Genomic DNA, 18908 nt, shown 5'->3' on the forward strand with positions numbered 1-18908 from the left:
AATATAAGTCCATGTCTCATTTTGCCCGGGGGTGGTTGTTATAGAGCCCCTGCAACCCCTCACCTGCACTCCAGCTTGTAGGAGGGCTTATTGAGCCCCCCGAAGGCCAGAGAGTTACAGCCCTTGCCCTCAGCCCGGTGGTTCTTTAGGTAGAACCCCTAGAGCTCGGGCTCCCCCATCACTCTCCAGGGTCAAGCCGCTAGGGGGTCTCTCTCCCCCTTCCTGAGAGCCTCACACAGCCCCACAGTGAGCAGGCTCGGCCTCCGACTCACCACACAGCTGCCTCCCATTGGGCCCTGGGCCGCCCCCACCCCTGCATTCCCATAGGGCAATACGAGTGTGGTGGGGCAGAGCGGCTGTCAGGGAGCCCCTGTAGTAAGAGGAGGCCCTGAAAGATAAACCCTTATCAGAGGCCCAGTATGAGGACTAAGGCTTGGACCAAAGTAATGGTCAAGACTTTACTAACATAAAGCAAAGTTAAGCTGTGAGCCAGAGGCAGGCCCTGCTCTCAGAAGCTGGCAAGAAAAGGGCTGATGCTGCGAAAAGAGACATCAGATATCAGAACATTTGCATACTTGTATACTCACAGATAACAAGGAACAGGTTGACCCATCCCAATGACAGGGCCAAAAGGGTAATATGATGGAGAGTTGTTTTGTTCGAACCAACATGTACAAGGTGAGAGGCGGCACCTTACTACGTAGAAGGGTTGTACCTTGCTAGGTAGAAGGGTTGCACCTCAATACGTCAGGAGTGATGTGTAACGTGTTTGTACCGGTGTATAAGAATGCATCCCTGGGGCAGTGTCTTTGGCCAGCCTCGGGGGCAGTGGAAAGTCCCACCAGTGACTGAGCTGAGTCCATTGTCAGGGAGCACATAAGTACTAGCTGGCCACACCTCAGCAGCACCTTGGAATTCTATGCCAGGGAGCTGGAGACTGTGTTTTTCTTCGACAATAAACCTGGCCGACGTGCCTTCGTTTCTTTCTAGAGTCTGTGGTCGTTGGGGGTTCTCTCGAGATCTGCTGTGTCAGCTGTGTGCACAGAGCTGGGACAGCACACAGAGGGAACACACGCACGCAGCCACCCCCAACCCCCTGAGGGGCTAAATCTAGAGACGGAACCACCTACTGGCTGGGGCTCGAGCCGCCGCCTCAGCACCCAGCTCCCCCTGCCCTCCCCCCACCCATCACCCAGGGTGGGGATCTGGGGCTACAGCTTGGCCCAGCACGGCAACCATCCATGGGCCACTCTGCCCTCAATGCCCGCCCAGGAGGTGCAGCCGCCTCCCCAGCAGCGCAAGGCAGCAGAGACCTTTCTTCCTAACAGCCCCCCCCTACACACACACACGCTGAGGAACACATGGTAGTTTCAACAGCTGCTTTATTAAAAGTTACAAAGGCCAACACAGTGCAGGGACACACGCCTCCCTGGTGACATACACTTAGAAACCTCTGACAGTGTAGGAACTAGTACAGAGAGTTGATATTTCTTTAAAAGCTGCAGCATAAACATAATAATAAAAAGTTTCTTAATTGTGAGTAAATAAGATTACATTTTTGTACTGTTAGCTTTGTTACTGGTCCATGGTGCATTTATACAGTCGAGTTATTTTTCTAAGAGACTTTGTACATTCAAAGAAGTCACTGCAGTGATGAAAATAGAACAGAAATTACTTCAGCAGGCAAAGAAATCCTTGCCTTTCTCTCCCTCTTCATCCTCAAAGACACAGGCAAGGCCTCAGATAGTTAATTATAAGCCAACAGAGCAAAGTAAGGGAGGAAAAAAGAGACAAGAGAAAGGAAAAACTATACAGAGGAAGTAGAAACAAGGACTGGAAAGAAATTAGAAACAGACAGACTAGAGGGTACACATAGTGGTGACTCTGGGTGAAGCACCAAGTTATTTCTTTCCCTCCTCATGGAGAACAGTCAGCCATACCGAAAAAGTTTGTCGAGAAGAGGGAAGAGGCAACGGCGTTTGTTACCAACCTTTCCTGAAGTCCTAAGGGAACATTCACTCAGAGGACTAGTTTAGAGGGAAGACAATTTGTGAAGTAATGCAAACAGATTACATATAAATATATATACATTTTTAAACTACATTTGGCACTGATTCTACACTGGAAACATCTTGCTGGCTTGCAGAGAAAAGTTTTCACTGAACTACTTTTTGGCAAAAGACAAAACCCCCAAACAAAACCAACTTTGGTAAGTGTCTACATTACAAACACTAAACATTTTTAAAGATACTCTTTCAGATTAAACTGACACAAAAAAGTGACAGACTGTCTTTTGAAGAAAATGTAAACACCTTATAGAGATGTGTTTAATCAGAAATACCACAAGGCAGCACTAACGGTTCAGTGCTCCAATATTTAGAACTTCAATAATAGAATTTAACTGCATATTGATAAAACAGCAGTGAATGACAAGTAGTGTTTACAAGGGTGGCAGGTTCTTCCACAACTAGTCAGAAGGCATTAATGGAGTAAGGCAAGGCAGGCAAAGTCTGTTCAAATGGCAGACGTATTCAGAGTTTCTTCCAAGAAGGCACAAATTTAAGATTTGGTTCCCATTCCTTTAGTAGTGTGTCAGAAGAGACATCTTTAAATTGAGGCATGAAGGAGACAGCGAAGAGGACAGATACCCAAACATACTCTTCACATTGATCTAGAATGCTGTCGTCACTGGCAACAATACATTGCTTCTAGATTCTGAAATGCAAACATGAAATCCTCTTCACCAGCTCATACTCAAGATTACCAAGGCACTGTGCAAGGTGTGGCCTGTGCTTATTAGTATTTTAAAATTAGGAGTGTAACTTTTAAATAAAGGCACATTTCCTATAAATGAGAGAAAGTTATCACATGACTAATCGAAATAATTTTGCTTTATATATCAGTAGGTGAGAGCTTGAGAATACAGCAGGTTTGAAGGAGAGAGATGGCTTCCACTGGTTTGCATTTCTTCTTGTAACTCATGAGGATACACTCCAGACTATAACAGAAAAATAAGGATTGGAAAAGCGACAGTCCTCTTGCCCCACATCAAAGAGGCATAAAACAATTCTGCAACTTAAAGACTTGAGCAACGGAACACTCAAAATATTCAACAAAAGGAAATTCTAAATAATTTCCTGTGTTTGTTTTACCATAGTTTCATTCATGCACACAGGGCCGGCTCCAGACCCCAGCGTGCCAAGCGCGCGCATGGGGTGGCATTTTGCCGGCAGGGCGGCAGGCGGGTCCGGCGGACCTTCCGCCGTCATGCCTGCAGGAGGTCCAATGGAGCCGCGGGACAGCGGACCTCCCGCAGGCATGACTGCAGAGGGTGCGCTGGTCCCGCGGCTCGGGTAGACCTCCCGCAGGCATGACTGCGGACGGTTCGCTGGTCCCGCGGCTCGGGTGGACCTCCCGCAGGCATGCCTGCGGATGCTCCACCGGAGCCGTGGGACCAGCGAACCCTCCGCAGCTGCGGGAGGTCCACTGGAGCCATGGGACCAGCGCACCCTCCGCAGTCATGCCTGCGGGAGGTTTCCCCGAGCCGCGGGACCAGCACCTCCCGCAGGCATGACTGCTTGGGGCGGCCAAATTCCTAGAGCCGCCCCTGCATGCACAGGCTTGGCTTTTAGAATTCATGTCCTGGGTATTTCTCACCTATGGTCACAATTCTGTTTGTAGCATCACAATTAGTTGCTGTAGATTGTGTTACAAACAGGCCCAAAGATGAGAAATGAATATGCTGTCAGAGTTGGAGAGTAAATTAATCCTGCTGGAAAGCTTGTTAACAGCTACATCACAAATTCAAACAGCTGAACACCAAGCAGTGTAACTAGTCATAAGCTCCCTGGCTCTGCTATGACCAGAATATGAATCCACAGTCTTCCTTGCACCCAAGGCCGGCTCCAGGCACCAGCTAAGGAAGCAGGTGCTTGGGACGGCTAATACAAAGGGGCGGCACTCCATCCACTATTGGGGCCGCAAGTCCAGGTCTTTGGCAGGAATTTGGCGGCGGGTCCCTCAGTCCCTCTCTTCTTCTTAGAGCTGCCACCGAAGTGCCGCCAAAGAGGAAGAGAGGGAGTGAAGGACCCGTTCCCAAAGTGCTGCCGAAGAATGGAGCGGCACTACTGAGCTGCCACCGAAGTGCCGCCGATTGGCTTTTTTTTTTCCCCCACCACTTGGGTCAGCAGAAACCTGGAGCCGGCCCTGCTTGCACTCACCAGAAACATCTCCACTTGCATTTGTATTTACAGGTTTGTTACCAGTTATAATGATGGGCTTGTGGCTGTTGTATACATATGGGTACATCCGCCAACATTCAGAATTTGGGACAAGTGAAATCTGGATATCAAACAAGGGAGCATAAATGTCTTTTCTCTTACAGCTTCTACTGCAATATACTTCTGTTTAAACAGCTTGTTCACCGGTGATGAATCCTTGAGAACTGCCTGTCCTCCTCCTCTCCCAGGCTTCTGCTCCAGCAGGAAAGCTAGTGCATGAAGTCAGTGGTGTTTCCTGCACTCAAGTGAGGCTTGTCAGATCAAGGCTCTTGCCTGAACTGAGTCTAAGGGCAGGGTTTTAAGTGTAGACCTGCAGTGGCACCAGTGCAGCTGGACTGCTGTAGCGCTTCAGTGAAGACAATACTACCCTGATGGGACAGCTTCTCCCATTGGCATAGTTTATCCACCTCCACGAGGGACAGTAGCTATGTCGAGGGGAAAAGCTCTCCTGGCCACGTAGCGCTGTCTACAACAGGGGTTAAGTAGGTGTAACTGCGTCGCTCACAGGTGTGGATTTTTCACACATAGTTCTATCAATGGCATGCAGGGGTAAGTTTAAAGTGTAGACCTGGCCTAACTACCTTGCTATCTTGGCACTATTGAGGATTGGAGAAGGAGTCTCATATGAAGCTTCCCTACTTTTTTTGTTCTTTGTTTTGCCTGGCTTCTGGGCTGGAAGACAGCAAGGGGACTCTGATTGGCTGGAGTACCCATTTGGGGATTAAGAAAAGGATGTGACCCGATAGAAGAGGGCCAGACTGCTTTGCAAGAACAAAAAGTGACATAAGGGTGTTGAACCTGGAGTCTAAAGGATTAATAAATGTAGAAATACCATGAAAGATGAATTTGAGAAAGGTGTATGTCCACAGCTTCTGTTATCTAAGTTCTCAAAACATTTCATGTTACTCTTTGGAAACCCCTGTGAGGTATGCGTCATTATCCCCATTTTAAAGATTGGAAAAACTGAGGCAAAGAAGTGGTCACGTGACCTGGTCACACTCAGAGTCACTAGCAGAGCTGGGACTGGGACTCAGGGGTCCCAGTCTCCTGCATGATCCCATTTCTGCTCAATGCAAAAAAGCCTGAGATTCAACAGTTAAGGTTCCCACAGAAGCCATAACTTCACCACATCACACAGATTATGTTCAAACATCAATTAAGCAGTGTAAGTACTACTTTGAACTACTGCATATGTCAAGCATGCAATATGGCTAAGTTAGCGTTACTGTGTGAACCTTAACTTTTGAATATTATGACCTACGTACTAGCAGTCACAACCAGAGTGTGTTACATTAACAACTTTTTGCATTCAATTTACAGATTATGCCTCATGTACTCTAGTCCTACTGACAAAATAGTACTTTAGCTAAATACATACCAGTGATGGTGATGATGATGATGATGCGAACAAATGCTATCAACACTGCCCATATCTGTTAAAAAAAAGCACATAATTTAGTACAAACAGCTCACTTAGATATTTTTAAAAGAGGGCAAAAGCTTCTTCTCTAGACTCAACTACTGCTCCCCTGCCTTACAAATTAATGTTTTCCACTCTGTCTTGGCTTCTCAGCAAAGAAAGAGTAGGCTTCCAGGCCTTCCTGTAATTAGCACACGTGACTGTCAGAGACTAAAGGTTCTCCGTGCTGTTGTGTGTTTTGTCATCATTCAATCCATATCACTGAATTTCTTCCTTCTAGATCTCCAACACCTTCAACTAGTACATTCGTTTCTCCTTAGCCACATTTGTGTCTTGGAGAATGTTTTGTGTAAAGGAACTTGGCCAGGACACCCAACTTTTGGAAAGTTCATCTACTTCACTTATCCAGATGCTCATTAAGGACCAGATGTTGTAATCTTAAATACTATTCACCATGAGTAAACGCTGCAGAAATTGGCCAAAGTTATTTGGATTTCTTCCCCTTTATGGAGTATTCAACAATTTATAGTTCTTAGTCACATTAATTTGCATTGGAAATACTCAAGTCATGGTTACCTTACAGTTCTTCCACCAATACTTTTTTTTCAGCTTGGTAGCATTGGTCTCAAATTCCGCCCGCAGTGCATCATCCAACTCTGACAGCATTGGATCTCGTTCCAAAACCTTGTCCACATTCACCCTCATGATGTCAATCACCTACAGTGATTAAATAGTCACAGTCAGTAATTCATTCATTAGATATTCATCTCCTCAAACACTTTAAGCATGCAGCAGATCCTGACAGACACCTTTTATAACATTGCATCCGAAGAAGTGGGTATTTACCCACGAAAGCTCATGCTGCAAAACGTCTGTTAGTCTATAAGGTGCCACAGGACTCTTTGCTGCTTCTACAGAACCAGACTAACACGGCTACCCCTCTGATACTTTTATAACATTAACATCATTCAAGCGTTTGTTTTTAAATAAAGTAGAAGATATTGCCTTTTTGATTAAGAGTAGACAATATTGAATTTAGGTTTTTATATTAGTTAAAAGATTTGTGGAACTAAGAAATCCAGTTGGAAGCCTATAAACCTTGTAACTAGTACAGGACTCATTTGACCAAGAAAAATTTTGCATATTTCTGAGCAGGATCTGTACTAGTGGAAATATTAAATGCTACAGTAATCAGCTTGCATTAGCATGCATATTCCAGTTAAACAGGTATGCACCAGTACAGATGTTGCATGTCCTAGGTGGAAGTTGGCAGCAAAGCATGTCTCGTATTTTTTCCAGCAAAAGTGTGCTCTGTTAGTGTAGAACTTGCATGTTGAAGTGCTAAACACGGAGACAGCATGCATCAGTAAGAGTCACAGCTTACCAGTTAAAAGAACAGGAGTACTTGTGGCACCTTAAAGACTAACAAATTTATTTTAGCATGAGCTTTCGTGAGCTGCAGCTCACTTCTTCGGATGCATAGAATGGAACACACAGACAGGGGATATTTATACATACAGAGAACATGAAAAGGTGGAAGTATGCATACCAACAGGCAGAGTCTAATCAATTGAGATGAGCTATCATCAGCAGGAGGAAAAGAAACTTTTTGAAGTGATAATTAAGATGGCCCATAGAAGGTGTGAGGAGAACTTAACATAGGGAAATAGATTCAATTGGTGTAATGACCCAACCATTCCCAGTCTTTGTTTAGGCCACAGTTAATAGTATCTAGTTTGCATATTAATTCAAGTTCAGTAGTTTCTCTTTGGAGTCTGTTTTTGAAGTTTTTTTGTTGCAAAATTGCCACCTTCAAGTCTGTCACTGAGTGGTTAGAGAGGTTGAAGTGTTCTCCCACTGGTTTTTGAATGTTATGATTCCTGATGTCAGATTTGTGTCCATTTATTCTTTTGCGTAGAGACTGTCCGGTTTGGCCAATGTACATGGCAGAGGGGCATTGCTGGCACATGATGGCATATATCACGTTGGTAGATGTGCAGGAGACCTATAGTGATAACAGGTGAATTTTATATTACAGTAAGAGGTGCAACTGTAAAATGCACAAGTTGCACTACTGTCCGGCATCATCTAGGGAGAAGTAAATGTTCACTTTCCTGCTGCACGGAAAGAGAGCTTAAGTTTTAACAAATTAAGAATATTCTCAGTTTGTGTTTATTGTGTGTAAGTACAATATCGTAAATTCCCTCTACTGGTTTTGAATACATATATCCCATGTGGAAGAAACAAAACTCCACTCTCAGGCTGGAGGCAACAAATCAGAGACAGCTTTATTCAGGCAATTGCAGGGGAAGAATACAGCTGGCAGAGAGCATCTCTGCCTCAGTTTCTCCAAAGTACAAGCAAAATCTCACAAGCATTTATACTTTGTGATGTGCATTAATTAAAAACATTTAAATTTTATTTAGATTATTTGCTATCTATTCCAGTATTTTCTCACTTGCTCTTCTCAAAACATTGTTATCTCAAGGCTAGGTCACACTGACTATTCTGCTGTTTTCCACTTGCTTCTGACGTGAGCCCTGCTTCTACAGGTCTCACGATATTAGGCTAAGACTTAGCTCAATAGTTGTTCTGTCTCTGACACTTAAATGCCTGCACTTAAACACTCTCTTTCTTTCCCTGCTTCCACACAAGAACAACACAACCAGCAGCTAATTCGCAGAACAACCACAGTGAGCTGCAAAGAGAGAATAGGGAGTAACCTCTATAGGACACAGAATGCAGAATTCCTCCCAGGCAACTGGAGTGAAATCCTGGTGTGACGTTATTGATATAATCTGGGACCATATAGAACATGGTTGCAACCAAAGTCCTCTTTGTTTGGCTGGTTTGGTTTGCCTTAGAGGTAGAAGAACCCCAGCCTTGGGCTGTAACTACCCTGTTTAAGCATTTGGTCCTGAATTGGCACTCTCAGTGGGGTCCCGCCAGAACCAGCACTGTCACAGTGGCGTAGTCATGCTTGGATCCACAGAATCATGTCAATTAAGCTTTGGGTCATAACCCCACGCTATATAAATCTGAATTTTGGTTTTGAGAGTTTGACTGATTAAAGAGCTGCTGCAATGGCTGAGCAAAGAGCATATGGGGGACTTGACAAAAAAGCCCTGGAAAATTTGTGTTCAGAAAAGGGGATAAGCTTTAGAAAGAAATCAACAAATCAAGAACTCAGAAATCTGTTAATGGCCAGTGATCAGGGGGCAAGAGCGCAGCCCTTACCTGAGGATACAGAAGATGCAGAAAGAATTAGAGGGCAAAAGACGACAAGTAAACTGCAACTTGAGCATGAACGGAATCTAGCAGATCTTCGATTGCTGGAGAAGCAAAAAATAGCTGAACTAGAGAAAGAAGCTGATAAAAGAAAGGAGGCCGATGAGAGAGAGAAAGAAGCTGATAAAAGAAAGAAGGAGGCTGATGAGAGAAAGAAGGAGGCTGATAAGAGAGAGCTCGTAAGGGGCGTCTGGAGCTGCTGGCTGCTGAACAGGAGACTCACAAGATGGAACAGGAGATGGACAAACTTCAGCTCCAAGTAATGGAAGAAGAGAGAAAATCATCGCCCCCTTCCCCACCACCATGAGAAAAACTGGGAAAGGATGTGTCCCATTTACAGTGATACTGAGGATATAGAGGAGTTTTTGCCTACCTTTAAATGCCTCTGCAATCTGTACCAGATCCCAGAAGGTCAGCAAATGCCTGCCCTGCTGACCAGACTGACTGGAAAAACCAGGGAGGTATTTAATGAATTGGGGGAACAAGAAGCCTTAGATTATGAGCGGTTTAAAGATTCTGTGTTAAGGTGGTTCAAGGTTACTCCTGAATCTTACAGAGTTAAATTTAGAGAGTTTAAAATGTCTAAGGATTGGACTTTTGTAGAATGTGCTCATAAGCTGATGGGTTTTGTTAAAAAGTGGGTTATGGGAGCAATGGCACATGGGAGTTTTGAAAAACTGCTGGATTTGATAACTTTGGAACAGTTCCTAGACATTGTGCCTGACCATGTTAGAGCAGCTGTGTGTGATAGGGACCCTGAGTCAGTCCTATGGGCGGCAGAGATTGCGGATGCCCCTACCCAAAACAGGGCTCGGGAAGGATGTAAACCCCTGGGGAAAAATAATCACCATTCTCCCCAGTTCAAGAGGAAGGAAGGATTTAAAAGTAAACCGGCCCTGACTCTTCTAAAGGAGCCCTAGGGGGCCTGGAGGGTAGGAACTCGCATCCCAGGACGGAACAGGTTACCTGCTATCACTGTGGCATGCTCGGCCACATGAGACCAGATTGCCCGACACTGAAGGGCAGCCCAAAGCCAGCAGTAAATGCCAACTCCATTACCCTGAGCACTCAGGCTGAACCAAGCCTCAACAGCACCACCTTAAGTTCAGGTGCAAGCAAAGCAGTGGCTAATGCCAACCCCATCGTCTCCAGTGGTATGGGAGGAGGTGATGAGCTCACCAGTTATGTCAGAACTAAGGCATGGCAAGGGAGTGAGAGGTTTATTATGGAGGCAAAGGTCAATGGTGTTGAATGCATGGGATGGCGAGACACGGGCTCGGATGTAACTAAAGTCAAGGGACATCTGGTGAAGCCAGAGGACATGTTCCCTGGGGAATATGTGACGATAGTAGCACTATCTGAGTACTCTGTGGACCTGCCAATGGCTAGAATCCACCTTGAGTGGGATGGCTTTAAACGGGATGTGAAGGCTGCTGTCCGGGATTTAATTCCGGCGAATGTTTTGGTAGGAAATAACATACTGGGGGTGCCTGGCCAAGTTAATGTGGTGACCAGGTCACAGAGGGAGTTTGGGTCTGTGGCAAATACCCTGACTGATGGCAGTGAGGGGAACGGCAAACAGACAGAGAGTGTCTCTCAAGATGAATCAGGTGAGGGTTTGTCTGAAATATCAGAGATGGTTCTGAATTCAAACAAAACCCAAAGTGAATTCATTGTGGCTCAGCAAAGTGATGTATCTCTAGAGAGAGTCAGGTCCCAGCCAGTGAAGAGAGAGGCAGGTTTTTGCAGGATGGGCTGTTGTATAGGGAGCCGCCTAGGGGAAGGAAGAATTTCCAAGCAGCAGTTCGCAAACATCTTGTGGTACCTGAGAGTTACCACAATGATTTGTTGAAGTTGGCTCATGATGGTCCATTTGCAGGACATCTGGGTCTAGGCAAAACATGTGACAGGCTAGAGCAAAATTTCTACTGGCCTCACCTTTTTGGGTCGGTGAGAGATTACTGCAGGAGCTGTGAACTGTGCCAGAAGCGTAAGGGGTTAAAGGGGGCCTAGCAAGGTGCCCCTCCAGCCTCTGCCCGTTATTGGGGAGGCGTTTGCCAGAGTGGCTGTGGATATTGTAGGGCCACTCCCCAAACCTTCCAAAAATGGGAAGAAATACATCCTGCTGTTGGTAGATTTTGCTACCAGATATCCTGAGGCTGTAGCCTTGGCTAATATTGAGGCAGAGACAGTGGCAGTGGCCTTGTTCTCTATTTTTAGCAGAGTGGGTTTTCCCAAGGAAATATTGTCTGACCGTGGGTCTAACTTTATGTCGGTGGTTTTCAAGCAGTTGTGGGAGTTATTTGGGGTGAAGCACCTGAAAGCTGCTCCCTACCACCCCCAGACTAACGGTCTAGTCGAACGGTTCAATGGAACCCTGAAGTCTATGTTGAAAATGTATGTGGATAGACGCCAGAATGACTGGGAGGTTATGCTGCCATATCTATTCTGTGCATACAGGAGCATGGGCGGCAGGTTTGTAGACATTTTGGTGTTGCCCAGAACCCGCCCCTGCCCAAACTCTGCCCCCCCCAAATCTCTGCCCCCCACCTACCCAAGGCTCTGGGAGGGATTTTGAGTGGGGGAGGAGGTCTCGGGTGCAGGAGGGGTGCAGGGTGCAGGCGCTGGGAGGGAGTTTGGAGAAGGGAGGGTATGCAGGGGTGGGGCTGGGTTTGGGATGTGGGAGGGGGCTCAGGGCTATGGCAGAGGGGAGGGGTCTGGGGTGAGGGCTGTGGGGTGGGGCTGGGGATGAGGGGTTCATGATGCAGGAGGGGGCTCAGGGCTGGGGCAGAAGGTTCGGGTGTGGGGGGATGAGGGCTCTGGCTGGGACTGGGGATGAGGGGCTTGGGGTGCTGGAGGGGCTCAGGGCTAGGGTTGAGGATGTGGTGGGGGGATGAAAGCTCTGGCTGGGGGTATGGGCTCTGGGGTGGGGCAGGGCTGGGGATGAGTTTGGGGTGCAGGCAGGCTGCTCCAGGACAGGGGCCAGAGAGAAGGACTCCCCCCAGCCCTTTCCCTGCCGGCAGCAGCGAGCTCTGGGGAACGAGCCCCCCTTTCCCACCCCCCCAGCAGTACACTCACCCCCAGCACTGTCACTGCATGTGCTCCTAGAGCCCCTCTCAGGTCCAGGAATCTCCCTCGCCTCCCCCATGGTGGGTGCCAGGGGGTGCTCCGTGCTGCCCCTCTCCTGCTGTTTTCCCTGACTGTAGCCACACTGGGGGCGGGGGATGGGGCTGCCTCCTTGCCCAGCATGGGGCAGGAGTGGTGACTGTGGGTGGAGGGAGCCTGTGCTGATAGAGGTCCCACTGGAAAAGGGAAGGGTCTGAGGTAGAAGGGCAGGCTCAGAGTCTGCCCTGGCAGTCGATTTGGAGGGCACTAGGACCCTGCAGCAGGGCAGCATGGAGCTGCACAGAAGAAGCAGGGATGCCCTGCTCCTGGGTCAGCAAGTGGGGGGGCAGCGGAGGACACTCAGGAGGTGCGGGGGGGGTCAGTAGGTGGGGCTGGGGGGAGACCCGGCCCCAAACATTGGTGGAGCTGGGCCCCTGGGCTCTGAATATTGCTGGTGCCTGGGCACAATGTGGGTATATATCTTGCCGCCCACGCATACAGCCATCGCAGTTATTACATTGCTTGTGCGTGTGCACACTGCACTCCTTGAGTCAGCGGTGCGTGGCCTCACCAGGAGTGCGTGTATCAAGGCAGAGTGCACCATGAGCAGCTATCCCACTGTGCCACTCACTGTCATTCCAGCCCAGAGTGATTAGGGACGTTTTTGAAGTGCCTCATGGGGCTGAAATGAGTCACACTCTGCAAATTCTGCAGGCTCAGGTGCCCCGTGCTCACAATACTCACGAGAGTAGTGCAGAGCTGTGCATGCTCCATGCTTCTGTCAGAGATGGTAGACAGTGAGAAGGGACACACAGGTTTTTGGGGATTTTGAAAAGAGGTGTGAAATATTATGGGATGCAGAACACTGCATTATGGGAAGTTGAACACATGCTCCCGGTCACCTCTGCGCATCCTCACCAGGAGCGCTTGTGTCAATTCAGAGTGCAGTGCATGTCTGGAGTGGCTCACGACCATGAGTGCCTAACTCAGAGCAGACTGCCAATATCAGGGCAGACACCCCACGCTGGTGGTGTGTTCTACAATCAGATTTCACCAAGCCAGTAACTGTGAACGCCTGGATCACTATACGAGCCTTACCATGGAGTCACACGCAGTCCCTTTAGACTCTCCAGTCTATCCTGCCACCCAGACAAACTGGACTTAGTGATAAATGGTCACTTACACCCGGGGAGGCTCTAGGTATTTTGCCGCCCCAAGCATGGCAGGCAGGCAGGCTGCCTTCTGCGGCTTGCCTGCGGGAGGTCCCCGGTCCTGCGGATTCAGCCGTGGGCCCAACAGACCCTCCTTAGGCATGCTGCCGAAGGCAACCTGCCTGCTGTCCTTGCGGCAACTGGCAGAGCGACCCCCATTGCTTGCTGCCCCAGGCACGCGCTTGGCATGCTGGTGCCTGGAGCCCCCCCTGCTTACACCAACAATGACACCACATTCAGGTTGCTTCCAGACCCAAGAGACCAGTCACCTACCCCAGATCACTTGACACCCTCGATCCTGCATCAAAGTGATGCCTGTAGCCAATCCTGTAAGAAACTAGCTAAAGGTTTATTAATTAGGGAAAAGGACTAAGAGCGTCATTTACAGGTCAAAGCAAGTGAACTTGTACAACCAATGAGTTACCATCTAACTCCTGAGAGTGACAGAATTGTCCTGATCTGTCTATTCAAGGCATCTTTCAGAGCACCCCAGGAGGCAGCCCCTGGGGATCTCTGGCTTCAGTTTCAAGTCTCTGGCCCTTCAGAGTTCAAACAGCCACAAAGGTGCCGTTTCTTCTTGTCGGGGATTTTTATTCCCTTCCCCCACAGTTCAAGGTGATGGGACGAGTCCATGTGCACATCCCTTCTTTGGGGGGCGGGGGGGAGAGCAATCAAAAAAGTCCTTTGTCTTCTGATGTTTCACAAGGGTTTGTCTGGTGTCCAGGGGCCTTCTTGTGTTGGCCAGAAGATGACAGCTCCTGCGGCAAACTTGCATTCCAACCTGGTGATGTTTCTCTCCTCACCGTGGGGGCTTCCAGTTTCAGAGCAAACACTCAAACTTACCTTATGAATTGAAGCAGCCCAGGGAGCAGACCTGTGCTGGGAGCAGGGCCACAGAAGCAGCCCAGGGAGCAGACCTGTGCTGGGAGCAGAGCTGCAGCAACCAGAGCCAGAGGGGCCAGAAAAGCAGCCCAGGGAGCTGGAGGCAGAGCAGCATCAGTGCTGGGGCTGAAGCTGGAGCAGTGAGCACTGTGGGGAGCGAGGGGGGACCCTGGGCAGCGGGCGCAGCACAGGGAGATGCCCCCAGCCAAGAGGCCTTGCAGGCCAGACTTGGAGGGGGATCATAACCCTGATGGGGGGACTGACCCTGGGAAGAAGGATCCTGCCACCTAGAGCCAGAGGGCGTGTGGCCACCCCCAGAGCAAGTGTCCGATCCACACCATCCTTGCAGCACAGCCAGGGATTGGGCAGGAGACTGGGAGCGTGAGGCACAGACTGTCAACTGCCCTCACATTCCCTAAATATGTAGCATTCTATTAGTTATATGCTGGTACCTGGTCAAAGGGGGCTTTTTTGCTTGCTTTATTATCCTCTTGTCCGTTTGTTGTGCTGTTAATATGTGTCAATTAATTACAGTTAAGGACCATCTTGTTCTATGTCTGTACAGGTCCTAGCGCAATGGGATCCTGGTCTGTGACTGGGACTATGAGGCAGTGCTGCAATACAAATAATCACATGCTGATCTACAGAAATACTTTTGTACCATGGCCATCCCCACTGGCTTAAGAGATTAGTCACTGAAAATGGAAGTATGTGAACTTGACATCTGTAGTTAAACTCAGTCCCCTTGTCTCCTGCACTGAGTGTTCTTTCTGCTCAATACACACTCAACGGTAGCATATCCACATAATAGGGTTATGAAGATGGGTCTATGGGAGGGTTTGACTTCCTCTACCACGGGCTGCTATTGCAGGAAGGAGGTTTGCTGGGAAGAGTTGGGGTCCGTCTGACCAAGAAGGAGAAGAACATCTTCATGCGTTGACTCACCAACCTTATGAGAAGAGCTTAAAATTAAGTTCAGAGGGGGCAGGTGAAAAAAGCCACCAGGTAAAAACAAGTGACCTTAATTAGAGGACTAGATGTTTGGGGAGAAGTAGATGTGGAAAATTGCAGCAGAATTATAGGAGAAACAAGAGGGAAATCCATGGGGGCATCTGCTTAAAATCTTAGATGTTTATAGGTTGGATATTAGGAAAATCTTTTTCACTCAGAGAGTGGTGAAGCATTGGAATGGGTTACCTAGGGAGGTGGTGGAATCTCCTTCCTTAGAGGTTTTTAAGGTCAGGCTTGACAAAGCCCTTGCTGGGATGATTTAGTTGGGTTTGGTCCTGCTTTGAGCAGGGGGTTGGACTAGATGACCTCCTGAGGTCCCTTCCAACCCTGATATTCTGTGATTCTAGGAGGAGTAATACTAATGGGGAATAAACAGTAAGAACTGGGAGTTTTAATACATAAGTGATAACTGAGCTTAACTGGCATCACAGATACTTGCTGAGCTAAATCTCATGACTGGAATATTGGTATAGAGGGCTATAGCTTGTTCAGGAAGGACAGGCAGGAAAAAAAGAGAGAAAGTATTGCATTGTACACTTGTTCTGAGGTCCAGAAGGAGGTGAGAAGCAGACCAGCTGAAAGTCTCCGAGTAAAGATAAAATGCAAAGAGAAGATAGGAAGAATAGCAAGAGGCCCATATGACTCCATCAGAAGTTTTTTAATGACCTGAAAATGAAAAAGAAATCCTACAAAATGTGGAATTATTAAGGAGGATTACAAAAGAATAGCATATACATGCAAGGACAAAATCAGAAAGGGTAAGGCACAAAATAAGTTATACATAACAAGGGACAAAGGTAATTGGAATTCTTTTTCCATATGGTTTACTGCAAAGAGTGTCATCATTAAAAATTAATTTAGTTGATGTGTTTTGTAGAACTGATAAATTAAAGTTTTTAATTGTTCACTTTATTAATGTAACTTCTGTTCACCATTCATTACACTTGCCTACATTGTAACTTCTGTTCACTGTTTGCCATATTGTAATTCAAACTGTATTTTAAAACGGTCACTCCATTTTGCAAAAGCTTCCTCCAACCTTCATTATTGCAAACCCTGCTGTAATCTTATTAGTTTAGTTTAGATGTGTGACTGAGGTATGTATAGATGATGGAATCAACCTCCAGCCCCAGCCTGTCCTGATGAAATAAAGTTCAAACCTCACCGGCTGAAGAAGCAGACAAGAGCCCTAACAAAGTGAGAAGATAGGAAGAATAGTAAGAATGCATCCGACGAAGTGGGTATTCACCCACGAATGCCCATGCTCCAAAACGTCTGTTAGTCTATAAGGTGCCACAAGACTCTTTGCTGCTTTTACAGATCCAGACTAACATGGCTACTCCTCTGATAAAGTGAGAAGAGTCCACCCTAAAAAGAAAAGGTACAATAGAAGGAAGATCAAAGCCAGGTCCGAGGCTGAAAGTCACGACTGCAATTGACGGGTGATCAATCACCAAACCCAGAGGCAGCTTGACACAGCAAGACCTACAGACTCTGGATTCAAACTAAAGCCTACAAAAAGGATGGGTGAGATGGGAGACTTTGGAGGGTAACAGTCTGCTGCCAACATGGAAGGACATAGGTGCATGCCCAACAGAGATCCAGCTCATCCTTGTGCCCAGCTTTCCTGGCCAGTTAGCTGCCACAAGCTACGAACCCAAGCTGCAAAATCAAGCCATGAACTCAAGCTATGTCCAGGACTGGTAACTATGCAGCAGCTGCAGAATATCTGATGGATGCGTATGTGTCAGAGCCGGCTCTAGGTTTTTTGCTGCCCCATGCAAAAAAAAATTTGGCTACCTGAATCCCAGCCCTGGGCCCCCGCCCGCACCCTCCTGCTGCCCCAGCCCTGGGCTCTCCCCCCGCCCCACACCCCCTGCCACCCCAGCACTGGGCTTCCCCCTTTCCCCCCCACCAGTGCCCTTCCCCCACCCCCCTGCCGCCCCAGTCCTGGGCTCCCCCCTTCCCCCCCCACCAGTGCCCCCCCACAGACACCTCCTGTCACCCCAGCCCTGGGATCTTCCCCCCCCACCAGCACCCTCCTTCCGCCGCAGCCCTGGGTCACTGGAAACTTGCTCCCAGGGTGGGTCATTCAGCAGGAATTTTGGACGTGCACAGAACACAAACAGGATTGGGTCCCATATGGTTACAGAACTGCAGTAAAGTGGAACAATTTTCACCTTGTGTGATTGGAGGATATCTGGATGCATATTATAAAACTGTCCTCCATAAATGAGGAAAAGTTGAGGTGCCTTTATTATTCTTTTGTTCCACTCTTTGTTTCTATGGGGAATTTGCCAATGCAATATCACTGTCTTCCTTTTAAACAAACAAACAAACAAACAAACAAACAAACAAAAGGCAATGGCTGTTGAAAATAGCAATTCCAGTCCTAATAACCACTGGGAAGCATTTCTTGCTCAATTTTATCCTACTTTTTCTACAGCAAGTTGCAGTGGATCAATATATTTGATTTGGGAGAAATGAAGTAGCAGCTGCCCAAACTGAGCTTGAGCACTCCTGAATTTTGAGGTGTTCAAATCTGGAAGGCAGCTGCTGGGGTAGGGGTGGAGGGGGGGGGCGCTGTGGGCTCCATGGGCTCTGCGGGGGAGCACGGCAGCATGTATGCAGCAGTGTGTCTGGCGCTGCGCGGAACCAGACAAGCTGGTCTGAGTGGCACGGTAAGGGGGCTGGGGGGTTGGAGAAGGGGTGGAGGGTTCCGGGGGGGCAGTCAAGGGACAGGGAGCGGGGGGGTTGGAGAAGGGGTGGAGGGTTCCGGGGGGGCAGTCAGGAGCAGGGAGAAGGGGGGTTAGATGGGTCAGGGGTTCGGGGGGGCCGTCAGGGGACAGGCAGCGGTTGGATAGGCATGGGAGTCCCAGGGGTTTGTCAGGGGACAGCTAGGGGATGGAGTCCTAGGGGGGCAGTTGGGGACAAGGAGAAGGGAGGTTTAGGTGGGGGCTGGGGTCCCAAGGGGCAGTTAGGGGCAGGGGTCCCGGGATGGGGCAATCAGGCAGCAAGGACCAGCAGCGCTTAGATAGAGGGTGGGGTCCTGGGGGGCAGTTAGGGGCAGGGGTCCCGGCAGGGGGTGATCAGGGGACAGGGAGCGGGGGGGGGGTTGGATGGGTTGGGGTTTCTGTGGGGGGCAGTCGGAGGGAGTGGATGGTGGTGGGGGGGGAGCTTCCCTCCCCGTGGAGTGTCCTGTTTTTTTGAATGTTAAAGTCTGGTCTCCCTACCATTCACAGCACTCACAGCAGGCTGCCGCATGAGGTCCCCCTCCTTCCTTCCCAGTTGGTAGTGGCCAAGGGAATGCTGGGAAATGTAGTTCTTTCCCTGCTCCAGGGCTGGCTCTGTAGGCAGGGAGCTAACCAAGGAACTACAGCTCCCAGAGCCCCCTGTTGGTTCTCAGCTTCCCTGCGATCCCTGCAAATGGGCTGCTCCAAGCAGGTGCTTGTTTTGCTTGTGCCTAGAGCCACCCCTGCTTGTTCTTGACAAATCCATCTTGGTTCTTACTTATCACCTATTATCCTCTAGCTTTTAATAAATTGGTAGATTAATCATTTTTTCCAGTATCTTTCTGGGTATTGACGTTAGCCTGTCCCATCTTTACTTCCCTGAGAACCTTTTTTTTTGAAGTTTGACCTTGTTATGAACCTCACCCACCCTCCATGAGTTCTGGAAGATTATCGCTAATGGTTCAGAGATTGCTTCAGC

The 18908-nt window shown here is 48.4% G+C and overlaps 1 protein-coding gene across 1 annotated transcript; it reads right to left on the reverse strand.

Moving 5' to 3' along the window:
• Positions 1-1373: 1373 nt before the first annotated feature.
• On the reverse strand, positions 1374-18486 carry LOC123354024 (vesicle-associated membrane protein 3-like). The gene is made up of 4 exons (XM_044995635.1): positions 18447-18486; positions 6277-6417; positions 5659-5713; positions 1374-2998 (listed from the first exon to the last, which is right to left on the reverse strand). Exons 1-4 carry the CDS (start codon positions 18459-18461, stop codon positions 2979-2981), a joined length of 231 nt encoding a protein of 76 aa, XP_044851570.1. The 5' UTR covers positions 18462-18486; the 3' UTR covers positions 1374-2978.
• Positions 18487-18908: the final 422 nt, after the last annotated feature.

The sequence above is a fragment of the Mauremys mutica genome, chromosome 20, assembly GCF_020497125.1.
Source record: "Mauremys mutica isolate MM-2020 ecotype Southern chromosome 20, ASM2049712v1, whole genome shotgun sequence".
NCBI classification, from domain to species: Eukaryota; Metazoa; Chordata; order Testudines; family Geoemydidae; genus Mauremys; species Mauremys mutica.